Source organism: Canis aureus, chromosome X, assembly GCF_053574225.1.
Source record: "Canis aureus isolate CA01 chromosome X, VMU_Caureus_v.1.0, whole genome shotgun sequence".
Taxonomy (NCBI): domain Eukaryota; kingdom Metazoa; phylum Chordata; class Mammalia; order Carnivora; family Canidae; genus Canis; species Canis aureus.
The window spans coordinates 3,150,128-3,167,068 of record NC_135649.1 but is presented as its reverse complement, the minus strand read 5'-3'; the positions used below and the strand labels follow the sequence as shown (position 1 = coordinate 3,167,068).

General features: G+C 44.4%; 2 protein-coding genes across 5 annotated transcripts in view; one reads left to right on the top strand and one right to left on the bottom strand.

Moving 5' to 3' along the window:
• Window positions 1-1,141: 1,141 nt before the first annotated feature.
• Window positions 1,142-6,498, bottom strand: CETN2 (centrin 2). The gene is made up of 5 exons (XM_077889546.1): window positions 6,353-6,498; window positions 5,277-5,435; window positions 4,837-4,965; window positions 2,411-2,548; window positions 1,142-1,715 (listed from the first exon to the last, which is right to left on the bottom strand). The coding sequence occupies exons 1-5, from the start codon at window positions 6,449-6,451 to the stop codon at window positions 1,626-1,628; spliced, it is 615 nt and encodes a 204-aa protein (XP_077745672.1). The 5' UTR covers window positions 6,452-6,498; the 3' UTR covers window positions 1,142-1,625.
• A 124-nt stretch (window positions 6,499-6,622) lies between these two features.
• Window positions 6,623-16,941, top strand: part of NSDHL (NAD(P) dependent 3-beta-hydroxysteroid dehydrogenase NSDHL) — a 33,686-nt gene continuing 23,367 nt past the window's right edge. Inside the window, exons 1-3 of one of the 4 annotated variants that reach the window (XM_077889543.1) lie at window positions 6,623-6,764; window positions 15,111-15,151; window positions 15,653-15,788. The gene's annotated coding sequence lies outside the window, so the exon portion shown is untranslated. The remainder of the gene's footprint in view (window positions 6,765-15,110; window positions 15,152-15,652; window positions 15,789-16,941) is intronic. The other 3 variants (XM_077889544.1, XM_077889541.1, XM_077889542.1) reach the window with 3 other exon arrangements.

Sequence of the window (16,941 nt, the reverse complement as noted above, 5' to 3'; positions counted from 1 at the left end):
AGGCACAGTCTTCTCACTCCTTTCCAATATTGTGTGTCTTTTATCAGATCATACGCCTCTTATTAGAAAACAGCAGTATGACAAAGGTCAAACCCTCCCGGTAAATGCTGTCAACTCAGCTTTGGGGGACAGTAAACACAAAAGCTTCACAGACCCACATCTAACAACGAAGCTATGTGACAACCAGACCAAGGAAATGAGGTTGACAACAAACACTTCTGAAATGCCTTCTTGGCCCTTTGTGTGAGTCTACCCTGGGCCCTCTGTGACTCTGACTTAAGCACAATTCTTCTCCTCACTATACAGACAAGGAATCCAAGGCACATGGATGAGGAGCTTGTCCCCAGTTAGCAGCCAGGAAGAGGCGGAGCCGGTGAGAGGACTCAGGTCTGAGGCTGCTCTTGGCTCCTCTCACCACATGCCAGGGTTTCTCAGGGAATGATCCCCCTGCAGGCGAATGTTGGAGGGTGCCCAAGTCCTCCAGGATGCCAGGGTCCAGGGATGAGGGTCATGCCTCTTTACCTGTTCCCCATTTGGGATTACCACTGGAAATACAGGAAACTCAAGTAAAGTTAAATTTCAGATCAACAATGCATAAACAGAAAGTCCAAGTGGGATATACTTGTGCTAAAAAAATTGACCTGAAATTCAAATTGGCTTAGGTGTTCTCTTTACTAGCTAAATCAGGCAACCCTATCCTGGGATTAGGATGCTCCCCAAAAGTTTGAAACCAATTCTCTCCATCTCCCCTTGGCCCTCTTTGTTCTCCACCATCAGCCTCAGGCAGAGACTTTAATTTTGAGACACTGGCCAGAGGTCGGCTACAGTCAACCTACTGTCACAGCAACTTGACTTTCCCTGATTTGTTTAAGCACAAATTACCAACAGGCCTCTCAGCCTTATGCTGTGCCCAAACTATTGTTAAGGCAGCATTTAGGTGGAGGTGAAATGGAAACTGCTATTTTTAACCCTGACAAACTCCCAAGGCAAGAAACAATTCAAATCAATAGTAAGGGATAATTTCATCTTCTGTCCATGGGCTGGGAAAGAGTTTGGGATCTCCGGGGCTGCCTTCAACATACTGGTTTAGAAGATTAACTCACAGCCAAGGCTAAAGAACTCATCCATAGAGAACAAAAGCTTAAAATAAGAAAGGCTTTATTTTTTAAGACAAATAGCACAAACACACATCCAAATACAAGTAAGTAAATTCACTGGGTTATATAAAAGAGAAAACTGCACTCAGGTGTCAGTTAGAACTAGAAACATCAAGGAACACCCCCTGCTTCTGGTGGCATGGGTACAACATGTGCTTGTCTAAGAAGTCGTTCTGTGGTGGTATACACGTGGAAATGTATGACAATAGTGAGGTGATACAAGAAAGAAATGCAGGTGGGTGAAAACTTTAAGACCCCTCTACCACCCTAGTGTGCTCTCGTTTTGCTTCAGGGAATTAAAGCAATCAGCAGGTCACCTTACAAAGAACTGAAATGTCAAAGAAGACTGTCAAATACCTAAAAGATATTCAAGATTGTTACTAAAGTTAAACAGGGAGGTCAGTAGGAGAAAATAGTTTACGTTCTCAGAACCCAGGTTTCACACAACAGGAAAGCAAGAGACTGAGCTCAGTAAAGGCTGGTCTTTTTCATGATGCGCAGGAACTCCTGCTCATTGACTTCTCCATCTCCATCACGATCAGCTTCGTCGATCATTTCCTGCAGGACAATAAGGATTCAGCTTAGATTCATTCATAAACGAAACTCAAATATGACTAGACAATAGTCTTTCTAACGTCACATGAATAGATAGTTGTGGTCCACCCAATGCAAATGTGCACTTTTTGTAACAGCTTGGTTCCCAAAAAGTGATTTGAAAATCAAGCAATGCTTTGTCACACACACACACACACACACACACACACACACACACACACACATATCATTGAGAAGGGAACCTGAAGATCACCCTGACCGCGGGGATTCCTAAAACTTAAAATAGTAAGTAAAATTGTACAAGTGATGGGACCCCTGGGGGCTCAGCAGTTGAGCGTCTGCCTTAGGCTCAGGGACTGATCCCACGATCTGGGATTGAGTCCCGCATCAGGCTCCTTGCAAGGAGCCTGCTTCTTCCTCTGCCTGTGTCTCTGCCTGCCTCTCTCTCTCTCAATCTCTGTGTGTCTCTCATGAATAAATAAATAAATATTTTAAAAAATTGTACAAGTGTTCATTTTTCTGGGAGCAGAGCCCGTAGGTTTGTCATGCTATCAAAGGGGAAATAAAGTGGTCAACAGAGGGACAAGAGAACACTACGTTTCCTTCAAAGTGGGGCTCACATTAGAGAAAATATAACTCAGAAAAGTCATACAGGGGCTCTGATCAGGAATTGAGTTCCAATCTGATGCTTCACAAACCTGTAGCTCCTCGTCAGTGAGGTTCTCACCCAACTCCTTGGCCACACGCTTTAGATTTTTGAATGATATCTTCCCAGTTTCATCATCATCGAAGAGCTTGAAAGCTTTCAGAATTTCTTCTTTGGTATCTTTCTCAGACTTAACAAGTAAAGAGAAAACACAGGAGCAGTTACTCATGCAGCAGCCACAGTAGCACCTAACCCCTCTACGTGGTCTTGATTGATGGCCTTTATGACAGGGATCAAACACCATCCAGGGTAGAAGAGGACAAACTCAGTGACATTATTATCAACACGGAGGCTAAAAAGGAAATATAAAAGAGTGACTTAAAACATTCTTTCTGCACAAACCAAAGAGAAAAAGGAGTAGAGGGTAGAGTTAAAGCTAGGGGAAATATACTGCTTAAGCTGGTGGAAGAGGGATCCTCTTGGAGGGGGTAGGGAGACGCAGGGAGGAAAGAGAGGGCATTTAACTTGTTATGAGATCACAGAGAGTTACTGGGATCCCAGGTACTCTGAAAGAGGAAGAGAGGAAATCTCCAAGAACTCAAACTCCAGGAATTCCTGAAAGGAAGCTGAAGATAGAAAGAACCCCTCTGAAACTGAGTGGGGAAATATTAGGAAGACACACCATGAGAGACTCCTAACTCTGGGAAACAAAGAAAGGGTTGCAGAAGGGGTGGAGGGTAGGGAGATGAGGAAACTGGGTGACAGGCACTGAGGAGGGCATGTGATGGGATGAGCACTGTGTGTTATACTATATGTTGGCAAATTGAATTTAAATAAAATATTTTAAAAAAGAACTCTAAGCAGAGCAATTTGGGAACCTACCTTCAATGTGGGATGGCTTTACTAGGTAGTTACAGAACATTAGGCTTCCTGATCTCTTAAATTAATACAGACAAAAAATATAGAGGTATGATTAGATGTTTTCTAAGCTAAAGAATCATCAGAGTAGGCATAGACCTGTGACCTGAGACACATAAGGAGTTACTTTTCCACAGGCCAGTTGAGCATAGACAAGCCACACAAAAGAGGAGCCAAAAGCCATCAAAAAAGTAATGGCCCAAGGGGAACATAAACATACATCCTGGGTGGGAGGACACTCAGGGGAGTGAGGTGGATTGTTCAAGTGACATATTATAGTCTTTCTTGATCCTCTGGATCCTTTAAAATGGGGACACGTGGGCAGCCCCGGTGGCTCAGTGGTTTAGTGCCGCCTTCAGCCCAGGGCCTGATCCTGCATGGAGCCTGCTTCTCCCTCTGTGTCTCTGCCTCTGCCTCTGCCTCTGTGTGTGTGTGTGTGTGTGTGTGTGTGTGTGTGTGTGTCTCATGAATAAATAAATAAAATTTTAAAAAATAAAATGGGGACAAGTGAGGCACTAGGGAATGGGTGACTTCAACCTTGAAAGTGCTGAAAGGATGCAGTGAAACGCTGGGACACCTGCACCCCGATGTTTACAGCAGCAATGCCCACAATAGCCAAACTGTGGAAGGAGCCTCGGTGTCCATCGAAAGATGGATGGATAGACAAGATGTGGTCTATGTATACAATGGAATATTCCTCAGCCGTTAGAAACGACAAATACCCACTATTTGCTTCAACATGGATGGAACTGGAGGGTATTATGCTGAGTGAAGTAAGTCAATTGGAAAAGGACAAACATTATATGGTCTCATTCACTTGGGGAATATAAAAGTTAACAAAAGGGAATAAAGGGAAAGGAGAGAAAATGAGTGAAAATATCAGTGAGGGTGACAAAACATGAGAGACACCTAATTCTGGGAAATGAACAGGGGTAGTGGAAGGGGCGGTAGGCGGGGGGTTGGGGTGACTGGGTGATGGGCACTGAGAGGGGCACTTGGTGGGATGAGCACTGGGTGTTATACTATATGTTGGCAAATCGAACTCCAAAAAATAAAAATAAAAAAATAAAAAATAAAATCAGAAAAAAAAGAAAAAAAATGAAAGTGCTGAAAGGCCAAATTCCCAGTGTAGTGGAAAACACAGCTGTCAGAAGTCACCCGCCCTCAGGCTAGAGCCGCCCAGAATCAGAAACGAGAGAGAAAAGAATTTTGACCTTTAAAGTATAGGCATTTCATATTGTCAGGCAGTGCAATATTGCTGGTGTTTACAGGTTTTACTGCTTGTGGTCAGCACGTTAACACATCAGTTGGAAAAAAATAATCACAAAAGAGTGACAGCAGTTCTCTTACTCAAAGGGTAAACTGACTTTTCCTGTGATTCTGTGGCCTTGAAGAGAGCCAGATAGAACCTAAGCATCCTGTCAGTCATAAGTACTGCCCTTTTTCAGCAGAACCCTCCAGTTGGTATTAACCTTTCTTCAGTGAAGACATTTTTATATCTAGATTCAAATTTGTTCACCAATATGGGTGGAAAATAGGCTGATTATCCTAGTAACTTACCATTTTCTGAGTCATCACAGTCAAGAAGTCACTAAAGTTCATTTTTCCTGTCCCTTCCTTATCGATTTCACTTATCATTTTTTTTATCTCTTCTTTTTTGGGTTCAAAGCCCAGTGCCCTCATTGCCACCTACAATGAAAACAGGATCATGTCAATATGCACATCAAAACCTGGCAGGAACAAAAATGACAGTGAGAGCATGAGGCCAGCATCTGACACAATCATGTTAAAATGACTGGGAAACACTATAGCGTTATGCAGATTGATATTTGTGCTCAATTTTATTTTATAACACTTGAGGTAAATAAAGACAGGAGAATAGAAAAACAGGAAAACTTTTTGCAGGGAAAAGAGGGCAAAAGGGGTAGAGCAGTGACAAGGAAAGAAGAGAAAGAAGTAGAGGAAAGGAAGGCAGTACAGTGGGAATGTAAAGGGCTTGCCTTAAGTTCCTTTACGTCTATGGTCCCAGTTCCATCAGCATCAAAGAGATCAAAAGCTTCCCGGATTTCCTGTTTCTGCTCTTCAGTCAGCTCCGGCTTAGGACTCATCCTTTTTCGTTGGGCAGATGATGCCATGCTTGCCTTCTTAAAGTTAGAGGCCTTTAGGTGTTTTACAAACACAGAAGTACGATATTAAGTGATGCAATCCATATTTTACATAAAATAGTTACAAATATTTACATAAAATATTTACACCAAGCAATTCCACAGCTTTGCTTAATAGGAGAGATAACAGGGCTTTACTTGAAACAACAATCTTTCCGTGCACCGCTATCCCTCCTTCTTTTTTCCTATTCTTTGTAGAAGCAAGGAGATCCCGTGTTCCTTTGCACATCTCTTACTGAAAATCATCCCCAAAGAGATCCAGCCAAGGAGCTGATTGTGGATAACTGTACAGATGATCAGCTGTCCTTGAATTTGGCGATCCTAATTCAAGAAAAGCCCTTACAACATTGGCTCGCAGTATTCCTCCTCTCTGTACTCCAACTTTGTGATTACTTCTACATTTGGCCCAATATTACTACTTTGCTAAGGTGTATAATAAAATTCCATCCACTAGGCAGGTCTGTGCCTACTTTAATTAGATCAAAACGTCTCCCGAAAGATCCCTGTATTTATTCAGAATGCACGTTAACAATCAAACATAATAAACCTCCTCCCAGGTCTGTGGGTAAACTTTGGTAGCACGAAGCGACCAGGAGGTCAGGGTCTGAGAGGTCAGAGCCTGCGGGTAACCCCAGTATTCTTTGACCAGGGGCAGTCACGCGGGGGCTGGCAGGGGAAGGCCACGCGCGCCCGAGGGATGGGTGGGCGCAGACTGAACGAAGGGGAGGCGGCGCAGGACCGCAGGCCCAGGTGGCGGCCGACGTCTCTACCCTACCCTTCCGGGAACGAGCCGAGAGGAAGTAGGGGCACTCCAAAGCCGAGAGCGGCGCGGGAGCGACGGCAGGGCCACACGAAGCCTGAGAAGGGCTCAGCCCCTGGCCGCGGGGCACCAAAGGGCGGCCCCCACTCACCATTGCCGATGGACTCCGCGGCCCGTTGTTACGGCAACCGACGTACACACTGACTCGGCGCCTTTCCCACCGCCCCGCGCGCGCGGCTCCGCTCCCCATTGGCAGCCCGCTCGCCGCCGCTGCTCCCCATTGGCGGGGAGCCGTGGTGGGTGGGGCTAAGCGGACAAAGGCCAGGCCCAGGGCAAGGGGGCTGTGCTTTCACAGCCGAGGCCTGGCCTCATTGGACAGGATCACATTGTGAGCGCCGATTGGCTGAGCCGGCGCCGAGCTGAGCCAATCCCCTTGGCGGAGGCATCTCGGCCGATCCTCGGCTCATGCGGGTGGGGAGAAAAGGGTGACCGCCAGCGGCCCGAGGCCTTTGGGTGCAAGCTGAGGGCGCGCGGAGGCTGGCCGGGGGGTCGCCTACGGACGGGTAAGGGTCACGACCTCACCCTCGGAGGCTGCCTTCTATCCGCTACTGGGTGGGAGGGTAGGGGGCCGGGTGGGGCCTTCCGGTTGGGGGCTTTCTGGTCTGGCTTAAGACTGAATTTGGAAAGAGGGGCCAGAGAAGACCGTGACCTTGAGGGTCAGAGCAGAGACTGTGCTCAAGGGACAGCAGAGCCAGAGAAGGGAATGGGAGTGTCGAGGAGGTGTGGACAGCTGCGACTTAGAAACCGAATCCCGCTGAGACTCTCCCTTTGAGGGGGAGTTTTGAGGGAGTGAAACAGATATGACTGAGCATGAGGGGAGAGGTCATCAAAATGTACTTTTTGACACCCACTCGGGCGGAGACACTGAGCAAAGTCACACAAGAGTTTTGAAAGTGTGAGGGGTGCCTGGAGACTGTTCTTTTATAAAACTCTGTTAAATTTCTTTTGTTTTCTTTAATCATGATAAGTGCAGTCTTTATTTCCCATCACCAATGTAACGTATTCCCCCCCCCCCCCACCTCCCCTCTGGTCACCATCAGTGTGTTCTCTGTAGTTAAGAGTCTGTTTCTTGGTTGGCCTCTCTTCACCCCCCACAATGTTCATTTATTTTGTTTCTTAAATTCTACATATGAATGAAATCATATGGTATTTGTCTTTCTCTGACATTTCACTTGCCATAATATTCTCTAGCCCCATCCATGTCAATGCAAATGGCAAGGTTTCATTTTTTATGGCTGGATGGTATTCCCCACACACGCACACACATACACACACACCCCACATCTCCTTTATCCACTCATCTGTTGATGGACACTTGGGCTGCTTGCATATCTTAGCTATCATGAACAATGCTGCTACAAACATCAGTGTGCATGTATCCCTTTGAATTTGTATTTGTGTTCTTTGAGTAACAGTAGTGCAATTACTAGATCATGAGAGTAGTTCTATTTTCAATTTTTTGACGAACCTCCATACTGTTTTACGCAGTGGCTGCACAGGTTGCATTCGCACCAACACCGGGAGACGGTTCCCCTTTCTCCACATCCTTGCCAGCACCTGCTATTTTTTGTGTTGTTGATTTTCGCCATTCTGGCAGCTGAGGGGATGTCTCATTGTAGTTTTTATTTGCATTTCCCTAGTGATGAGTGATGTTGAGCATCTTTTCATGTATCTGTTGGCCATCTGAATGTCTTCTTTGAAGAAATATATGTTTATGTCTTCAGCCAATTTTTTAATTAGTTTATTTGTTTTGGGGTGCTTACGTTGTATTAGTTCTTTATATATTTGTGGATACTAGCCCTTTATCAGATACGTCATTTGCAAATATCTTCTCCCATTCTGTAGATTTCCTTTTAGTTTTGTTGATTGTTTCCTTTGCTGTTTGTTGGTTGTTTCTAGAAACTTGGTGTTTTGATGTAGTCTCGATAGTTTATTTTTGCTTTTGTTTCCCTTGCTTCAGGAGACATGTAGAAAAATGTTGCTATAGCTGAAGTCAGAAATATTACTGTTGGTGCTCTCTTCAAGGATTTTTGGGGTTTCAGGTCATGCATTTAGGTCTTTAATCCAAATTTTGAGTTTATTTTTCTACATAGTGTAAGAAGTGTGGTCCAGTTTCAATCTTTTGCATGAGGCTGTCCAGCTTTCCCAATAACATTTGTTGAAGAGACTTTTTCCCATTGAATATTTTTTCCTGCTTTCTCGAAGATCCACATAGTTGTGGGTTTATTTCTGGGTTTTCTATTCTGTTTTATGGATCTCTGTGTCTATTTTTATGTAAGTACCATACTGTTTTAATTACTACTGCTTTGTAATATAACTTGAAATCTGAGATTGTGATACCTCCAATTTTGTTTTTCTTTTTCAAGATTACTGTGGCTATTCGAGGTCTTTCGTGGTTCCATAAAAATTTTAGGGTTGTTTGTTCCAGCTCTGTGAAAAATGCCTTTGGTATTTTGATAGGGATTGCATTAAATGTGTAGATTGCTTTTGGGTAGTATGGACATTTTAACAATATTTGTTCCTCCTACCCACAAGAATGGAATGTCTTTCCAGTCTTTGCATCATCTTGAATTTCTTTCATCACTGTTTTATAGTTTTTAGAATACAGCTCTTTCACCTTTTTGGCTAAGTATATTCCTAGATATTGTATTGTTTTGGTGCAGTTGTAGATAGGATAGTTTTATTAATTTCACTTTCTGCTGCTTCATTATTAGTGTGTAGGAATGCAGCAGATAGTTTTGTACATTGATATTGTATCCTGCGACTTTACTAATTTCATTTATCAGGTTTTTTTGTGGAGTCTTTAGGGTTTTCTATATCTAGTATCCTGTCATCTGCAAATAGTGAGAATTTTACTTCTTTACCAGTTTGGATGCCTATTATTTATATATGTTATCTAATTGCTGTGGCTAGGATTTCTAGTAGTATCTTGAATAAAGTGGTGAGAGTGGACATCCTTGTCTTCTTGCTCCTGACCTTAGGGGAAAAGCTCTCTGTTTTTCCCTATTTAGTGTGATGTTAGCTGTGGACTTTCCATACAAGGCCCTTTTTACATTGAGGTATGTTCTCTCAAGACATACTTTGTTGAGGGTTTTTATCATGAACGGGTGTTGTACTTTGTCAAATGCTTTTTCTACATCTATTGAAATAATCATATAGTTTTTATCCTTTCTCTTATTTTTTTAAGATTTTATTGATCTATTCATGAAAGACAGAGAGAGAGGCAGAGACATAGGCAGAGGGAGAAGCAGGCTCCCTGCAGGGAGGCCGATGTGGGACTCGATCCCAGGACCCCGGGATCACGACCTTAGCCAAAGGCAGATGCTCCACCATTGAGCCACCTATCCTTTCTCTTACTGATGTGATATATCACATTCATTGACCTGCAAATATGGAACCACTCTTGCATCCCAAGAATAAATCCCACTTGATTGTGGTGTATTTTTTTTAATTTATTGTTCGATTCCGTTTGCTAAGGTTTTCTTGAGGATTTTTTGCATCTATATTTGTAAGAGATGTTGGCCTGTGGTTCTCTTTCTCTGGTGTCATCTGGTTTTAGTATCAGGGTGATACTGACTTCATAGGATGAATTTGGGGTTTTCCTTCCTCTTGTATTTTTTGGAATAACTTGAGAAGAATAAGTAGCATTTGCCAGTGAAGCTGTCGGGTCCTGGACTTTAGTTTGTTGGGAGTTTTTTTTATTACTGATCCAATTTCATTGCTGGTGATTGGTCTGTTCCAATTTTCTAATTCTCCCTGCTTTAGTTTTGGTAGGTTATATGCTTCTAGGAATTTATCCATTTCTTCTGACTTGTCCAGTTTGTTGGCATATAGGTTGTCATAATATTCTGTTATAGTTGTTGGTATTTCTCTGGCATTGGTTGTTATTTCTCTTTCGTTAGTTGTTTTGCTTATTTGGGGTCTCTCTTTTTTTTTTTTTTTTTTTGATGAGTCTTGCCAGAGGTTTATCAGTTTTGTCAATTTTTTTTCAAAGAAAAGCTGGTGGTTTCATGTATGCTTGGCTGAGAAAGGCCTGAACTATATTAGCGTCCATTAAGTGAAAGTGTTTGCTGACCTTCTGCCCTTTATCTAATCCTAACCCTTCCTCTTACAGCATGAACCAGGTCCACAACCACTCAGTCATATTTGGCTCTTTCCTGTCCCTCCCATTACCCACCCTCCAAGTTCCCACAATTCTCCCACTCAGGTATCATTCCTTTTCTCTTGGCCACCTCTGCTGCTCCTCTTCCAGCTCAGGCCTTTGTCGGCAGCCCCCCAACTACCTACGGGCCAGAGTTCTCCCTGTGGTCTGCAAGGCTTGGCAGGATGAGGCCCCTCCTTTCCCCAGGCTCCGCCATCTGGGAGACAAGGCTCCTTGCTGGGCCTCAAGCCCTCCAGCACACTCCAACCTTGGAATGTTTGCTCCAGCCCCCCCCCCTCTGCCTGCTTGCTCCTCTCCTCTCTTCTCCCTCCCTTAGGTCTTCGCTCTGCTGTCACCTTCTCTGAACCACCCTAAGCACCCGATTCAGCACCATAGCCCCCAGCATGCTGGAGTCCTGTAGCTTGCTCTGCTGTTTTCCCGTGGTACTTACTTATTTTCTTGTTGCTCATCCACTAGCAGGTAACCTCTATGAAGGCAGGCATCTTTGTTTTGTTCAGTGCTGGGCCTCCAGTACCTGGAACGGTGAGGGGCATGTAGTAGGTGCTCAGTAAGGCTTCATGGAATGACTGCTGAACAATCTCCCTGTGCCTGCCTCTCACCTGTCTAGTCTACCCGCTTCACCAGGTTGATCTTGCTGGTGAACAGCTCTGGTCAGGTCACCCTCCCCTGCCCTTAAACCTTCAGAGGCTTCCTGTGACCCCTCAATAAAGTCCAGACTCAGCCTGGCACCTGAGCCTCCTGCGCAGTTTTGTGTCTGCTGGTCTCTACACATCGGGTCTCTCCACAGCCTGTTTCCCAGTCAGTGTGTGGGGTGGCAGCCTGGCAGAGTGGAAGGAACAACCGCAAGTCCAGCCTTGGCTGTGTAACATCTGCAGGACTGTCAGCAAGTCAGTTGACCTCTGTGAGCCTGAGTTTCTCCTTTGTTGAGTGAGACCTCACTGGGTGCTTTGGGGAGCTTGATGGTCTCCTATGCTTAGATGTGAAGGGACCTGACCTTTAGCAGCTTTCCAAGCAGTATGATTTCTCTTCTTCAATGTGTTCTTTCCCCTGCCCGGCATGCCCAAAGACTCAGACTTGGGTAACATCCTTCCTCCACACCGCAGCCAGAGTGATGCTTCTGCTCTTAACACTCACTCTGCTTACAACTTCCTGGGGCTCCCCCATCTCCTCTTAGTGTAACCCCTTAACCTGACACACAGTCCCTTCACATTCTTCTCTCTGCTCCCCATCTCACTCCACACTCATTGTGACACAAGTTGTCACAGTTGCCAGAACGTGCTGCCTCTGTGTCATCCCCATGTCCTTCCCATCCCTGGCCGTGGAATGTCTTTTAGGATACCCAACCGCTGTGTTTGACCCACTCCTCCCTGGCCTCGAGAACTTGGCTCAGGGATCACCTCGGGCCAGCCTCCCTGCTCTGGGTTTACCTTCATCAGGGCTCAGAAGCGCTGCCGCCGTTCTCCGCTAAGTCTGTCTCCCATGGGTTGTGGTGGGCTCCCGCGAGTGTGGCACTGTGTCCTGTGCATTTTCAGCTTGGCAATGGCCAGCATTCGGTGAGTGAGTAACACTCAAGGGCTCCTTTACAAGTTGCAGCTTCCCTTTTGCCTTTGGGGCTTGTTTCAGGAACTCAACAAGGAGAAGGAAGATATTCCAGGTGGAGGGAACAGCACAAGCTAAAACTTGAAGGCCTACTGATGGTTTTCTCAGGGGCCACCATGAACTCAAAGCCAGAGCCTTTCTGTATCCTAAAAATAGACAAGCATAGAGGCGAATGCCTAACAGAAACAACCAGATACCTTTTGCCTTGATTTCTGTTTGCCATTTTCTTGTGCACACAGGCGTTGTCCATCCACAGACTAGAGTGATGAGCTCGTGGTTAGCCACATCTTAGTTTCTAGCACGGACTCCATGGAAGACAACAGGCAGGGCCCCAACTACCCCTGTGTACCCTAACACAACCCTTCTGAATTGCTCTGCATTTCATCTTTACAAAGAAGCTGATCTCCCATGTTTTCAAAGGAGGAAACACTTGTCTTTCTATCCGGTTTGAAGCGGACAGACTGTCCCTTCCTTCTGACTCCAGGACTCAGTTTTTGGGGACTTGCCCCAGCGGGAAGGAGGAGATTGGGCTCATTTGGTCTCTTCCTAGACTTTTTTTTTCTTAGTTTAAGGCTTTGTCCCTGTGTGTACGGAAGGCATACATACTGGTTTTTAATAGATTCAAAGACGTAACTCTGTAAAGGACAAAGACTTGAGGATTCTGGTATGTGAACCTTAACAATCTCAGCCCCCTGAGTGTTGCTCTTTGGAGTCTTCCCATTCAGAGCTATTCTGAACCCATTTTCTTTTTTCTTTTTTTTAAGATTTTATTTATTTATTTATGAGAGAGAGAGAGAGAGAGGCAGAGAGAGAGAAGCAGGCTCCATGCAGGGAGCCTGATGTGGGACTCAATCCCGGGTCTCCAGGATCATACCTTGGGCCGAAGGCAGGCGCCAAACCGCTGAGCTACCCAGGCGTCCCTGAACCCATTTTCAAGAGGACAGTGGGTGGCATCAAATACATTTCACGTTGTTGTGCAATCATCACCACCATCCATCTCCAGAACCCTTTATCTTGTAGAACTGAAACTATACCTACCAAACACTAACTCCCCAATTCCCCCCCTCCTCCCAGCCCCTGGCACCCACCATTCTACTTTCTAGGTGTATGATTATGGCTACTATAAATACCTTATATAAGTAGAACCATATGGTATTTGTCCTTTTGTGAGTAGCTGATTTCATCTAGCATACTGTCTTCAAGGTTCATCTATGTCGTAGTGTGTCAATTTCCTGCCTTTTTTCATTTTTTTAATTGTGATAAGAGCACTGCACTTGAGATCTACCCTCTTAACAAATGTTTGAATGTGCAATATATTGTTGACTATAGGTACAGAGTTGTGCAACAGATCTCTAGAGCTTACTTACCTTGCTAAACTAAAACTTTATGCCCATCGATCAGTAACTCCACACTGCCCCCCTTCCCCAACCCCTGGCAACCACCATTCTCCTCTTTGAATCTTTGAATTTGACTATTTTTGATACCTCATATAAGTAGAACATATACTAATTCTTTCTATGACTGGCTTCTTTCACTTAGCGTAATGTCTTCAAAGTTCATCCATGCTGTTGCATATTCTAGAATTTCCTGCCTTTTTAAGCCTGAATAGTATTCCATTGTATGGTTACACCACATTTTCTTTATCCATTTACCTGTCAATGAATATTTAGGTTGTTTCCATCTTGGCTGTTGTGAATAGTGCTGTAATGAGCATAGGAAGGCTAATGTCTATCTCTTCAAGATCCTGGTTTCAATTCTTTGGATATATATACCCAGGAGTAGAATTACTAAATCATATGGTAGTTCTGTTTTTAATTTATTCATGAGAGACACACAGAGAGAGGCAGAGACATAGAGGGAGACAGCAGACTCCCCACTGAGCAGGGAGCCTGATGCAGGACTCAATCCCAGGACCCCGAGGTCCCAGGACCAGGACCTTAGCTGAAGGCAGATGCTCAACCCCTGAGCCACCCAGGCCCTCTTTGAGGATCTTTTATACCATATTCCATTGGAGCTGTACCATTTTGCATTCCTTCCAACAGTGGGCAAGTCTTCTAATTTCTCCACATCCTCACCCACACTTACCTTTTGACTTTTTGATAACAGCCCTCTTGACAGGAATGAGGTGATATCATTATGGCTTTGATTTGCCTTTCCCTAATGATTAGTGACACTGAGTATTTTTTCCTTTACCTGTTGATCATTTATATATCTTCTTTAGAGAGATGTCTATTCAAGTCCTTAGCCCATTTTTTAAACCCTTACTAGATATGTGGTTTGCAGATGTTTTCTCCCATTCCACAGTTGCCAGAATTTCCTTCCTTTTCAAGGCAGAATAATATTGCATTTTGTTTATTCGTCCATTGATGGACACTTGGGTTACTTCTGCCTTTTGGCTATTGTAAATAGTGGTGCCAATGAACAAGTATGTACAAATATCTGTTCAAATTCCTGTTCTCAATTTCTTGGACTATATACCCAGACATGGAATTCCTTGATCCTATGGTAATTCTATGTTTCATTCTTTGAGGAACCACATGCTGTCTCCCCCAGCCGTTGCACCATCTCACAGTCCCAGCAGTGGTGCTCAAGGCTTCCAGTTTCTCCACAGCCTCGTCAGCACCTGTCATTTTCTGTTTTCTGGGTTTTTTGTTTTGTTTTGTTTTGTTTTGTTTTTGATAATAGCCGTTCTAAAGGGTGTGAGATAGAACCTCACTTGGGTTCGATTTGCATTTCCCTAATCATTAGTGATATTGAGCATCTTTTTGTCTGCTCATTGGCCATCTGTAAAGTATATCTTTTTTTGAAGAAATGTCTACAATCAGACTATTCTTGGTGTTCATTTTTATCTGAGGGAATATCATATGGCAGATTTAGGCTCAGGGGGTTGCCAGGGGAATCCAACACATTTCCTGAGCTAGTCTTGGGTACCCTGGTCCCTAAAGACAACTAAAGTATCACCAACATTCTGAACTGGCTCATAGTATATATACAGACTTTAAAATAATTTGTATATAAAAAAATAAAATAAAATAATTTGTATATAATTTGAGACAAAGTAGATTTGATTTTGTTTTTGTTTCCACAGGAGGCTGGTTTGCTGAGGATTCGGTGAGCACTGTTTGAACGGTATGGATAATGGCAGCAAAATGAGTTTCTTCTTTCACCTCTTAGATCTTCCCCTAGAGATCAAGTAGGGGAATAAGCTTAAAAGCTTCTTGCTTTTCTAGTAGTACAGGGGCTGTGGGATTGGCAACTATGCTGTTAGGATTTTAGAAGTGCAAAGAATATTCATTTTGATTTCCTGTGGCTGCTGTAACAAACGACCACGAACTTAGTGGCTTAAAACAGCGGAAATTTCCTCTCTCCCAGTTCTGGAGGCCAGAAGTCTGAAATGAGGGTGTCTGCAGGGCCATGCTCCCTCTGCAGGCTCTAAGAGGGCCTTCCTTGCCTCTCCCAGCTCCTGATGGCTCCAGGTGTTCATTGGCTCATGGCTACATCACTCCCAATGCCATCTATCCTCTCATTTTCTCATGCTTCTTCAAGTATCTGGGAAATAGAGTTAGAAGCCAGCAGTGGGTGTTTGTGAGGGTAGCACTGCCAAAATATAATCAACCCATTCTCCCCCAGTGAAGCTCCTGCATCTTAATTGGGTGTCTGTGTGATAGAGAGCAGAAGGTGATCTGCATGTGCATGTACTCCTGAGTCCAGTGGATATGAGTGTCTGCTTTGGACCAGGCCCTGTGCTTCACGCCAAAATACAGTGGTAAGCAAGACAGGCAGAGCTCTGAGAGTTGTTTACAAGTGCCCAAAAGTGCCCAAATCCTCCTTCCCCATCTGATACACATTGAGCCAAATGGGTTAAAGCTTACCAGTCATATCTGTTTAGAGTGAGCAAGTGACAGGGCCTCTTGCCAACATAAAGAGGATTATGAGATGGAGGGAGGGATGGGATAGGCCTAGAAGTACAAGTCAACTTTGCTTATTCATAATATGCATCTGAAAAGGTCCATGAAAAGTGAAGTTTTGGAATACATTTTCCTGATAACTTCCATTATGATCATTCTCTAAATGTAGCTTTTTGCAAGCAGTTACACTGTTTTCTTTGTCCCATATTTCACCATCTCCAGATATTAGGAGATCCATGACTTAAGTACGTAGACCACTATGAAGAAAACAGTTTTAAGACCAAGTATGTCTAACCCAGACTTGAACGCTGCTTTTTGTTTGTGAGTCAGTACTATGGGTGAGTGAAGAGAGGAGCATATCCTAAGGGCCATTACAAAAGCTTCTCTTATAAACTGCTCTTCTGTTCAGCGTTGTGGGTCTGTGTCAGCTGATAGGCTTCACTGTCTCCCAGTTGTGAAGTGCACGGTCACCACACTACCCAGACCACCTGCTGAGGGTTTCTGATGGCCCCAGACACCAAATTCTTGCACATGTAGTTACGGTGGCTTTAATTTCACCAAGAAGAGCTCTGTCTCCTATTACACCCTTCCACTCCCAGCACCCCCTGCCCTAGTATTGTGGGGATTAGCACTTAGTCCATTTTAGTCATGGGGACACTCAGCTGCAGGAGAGACAGGACCTGAACAGATTTACCTAGTTTGCAGTGGGACTGGCACCAGAATCCAGGACTCCGTAGGTGTGTCCATTTTCCCATTGCACCTCCACGATGTGATGATGATCAACACAACAGAAAGAACACGATTAGAGCATGCAAGTGCCATGGAAAAAGCTATAGTGCCACAGGTTTTCCTTTTGTGGTAAATGATGAATGAGGTCATTTGATTCGCTTCCCACTCTGCCTCTAATCCAACTGTGAAGTGAGTTCTCGGCCCAGTTACACCCTTGCATCAGAGAGAAGCATGTCACAGGAGCGTTAAGTGGAGGGCTTCATTTAACAGCTACAGCTATGG

Excerpts from the sequence above, each read along its gene's own strand:
- CETN2 (XM_077889546.1), bottom strand. The coding sequence starts at position 6,451 with ATGGGGAGCGGAGCCGCGCGCGCGGGGCGGTGGGAAAGGCGCCGAGTC. Across the intron at positions 5,436-6,352 it reads CGCGGAGTCCATCGGCAATG|GCCTCTAACTTTAAGAAGGC; the intron begins GTGAGTGGGGGC and ends AAACACCTAAAG. Across the intron at positions 4,966-5,276 it reads TAGACGTAAAGGAACTTAAG|GTGGCAATGAGGGCACTGGG; the intron begins GCAAGCCCTTTA and ends TTTTCATTGTAG.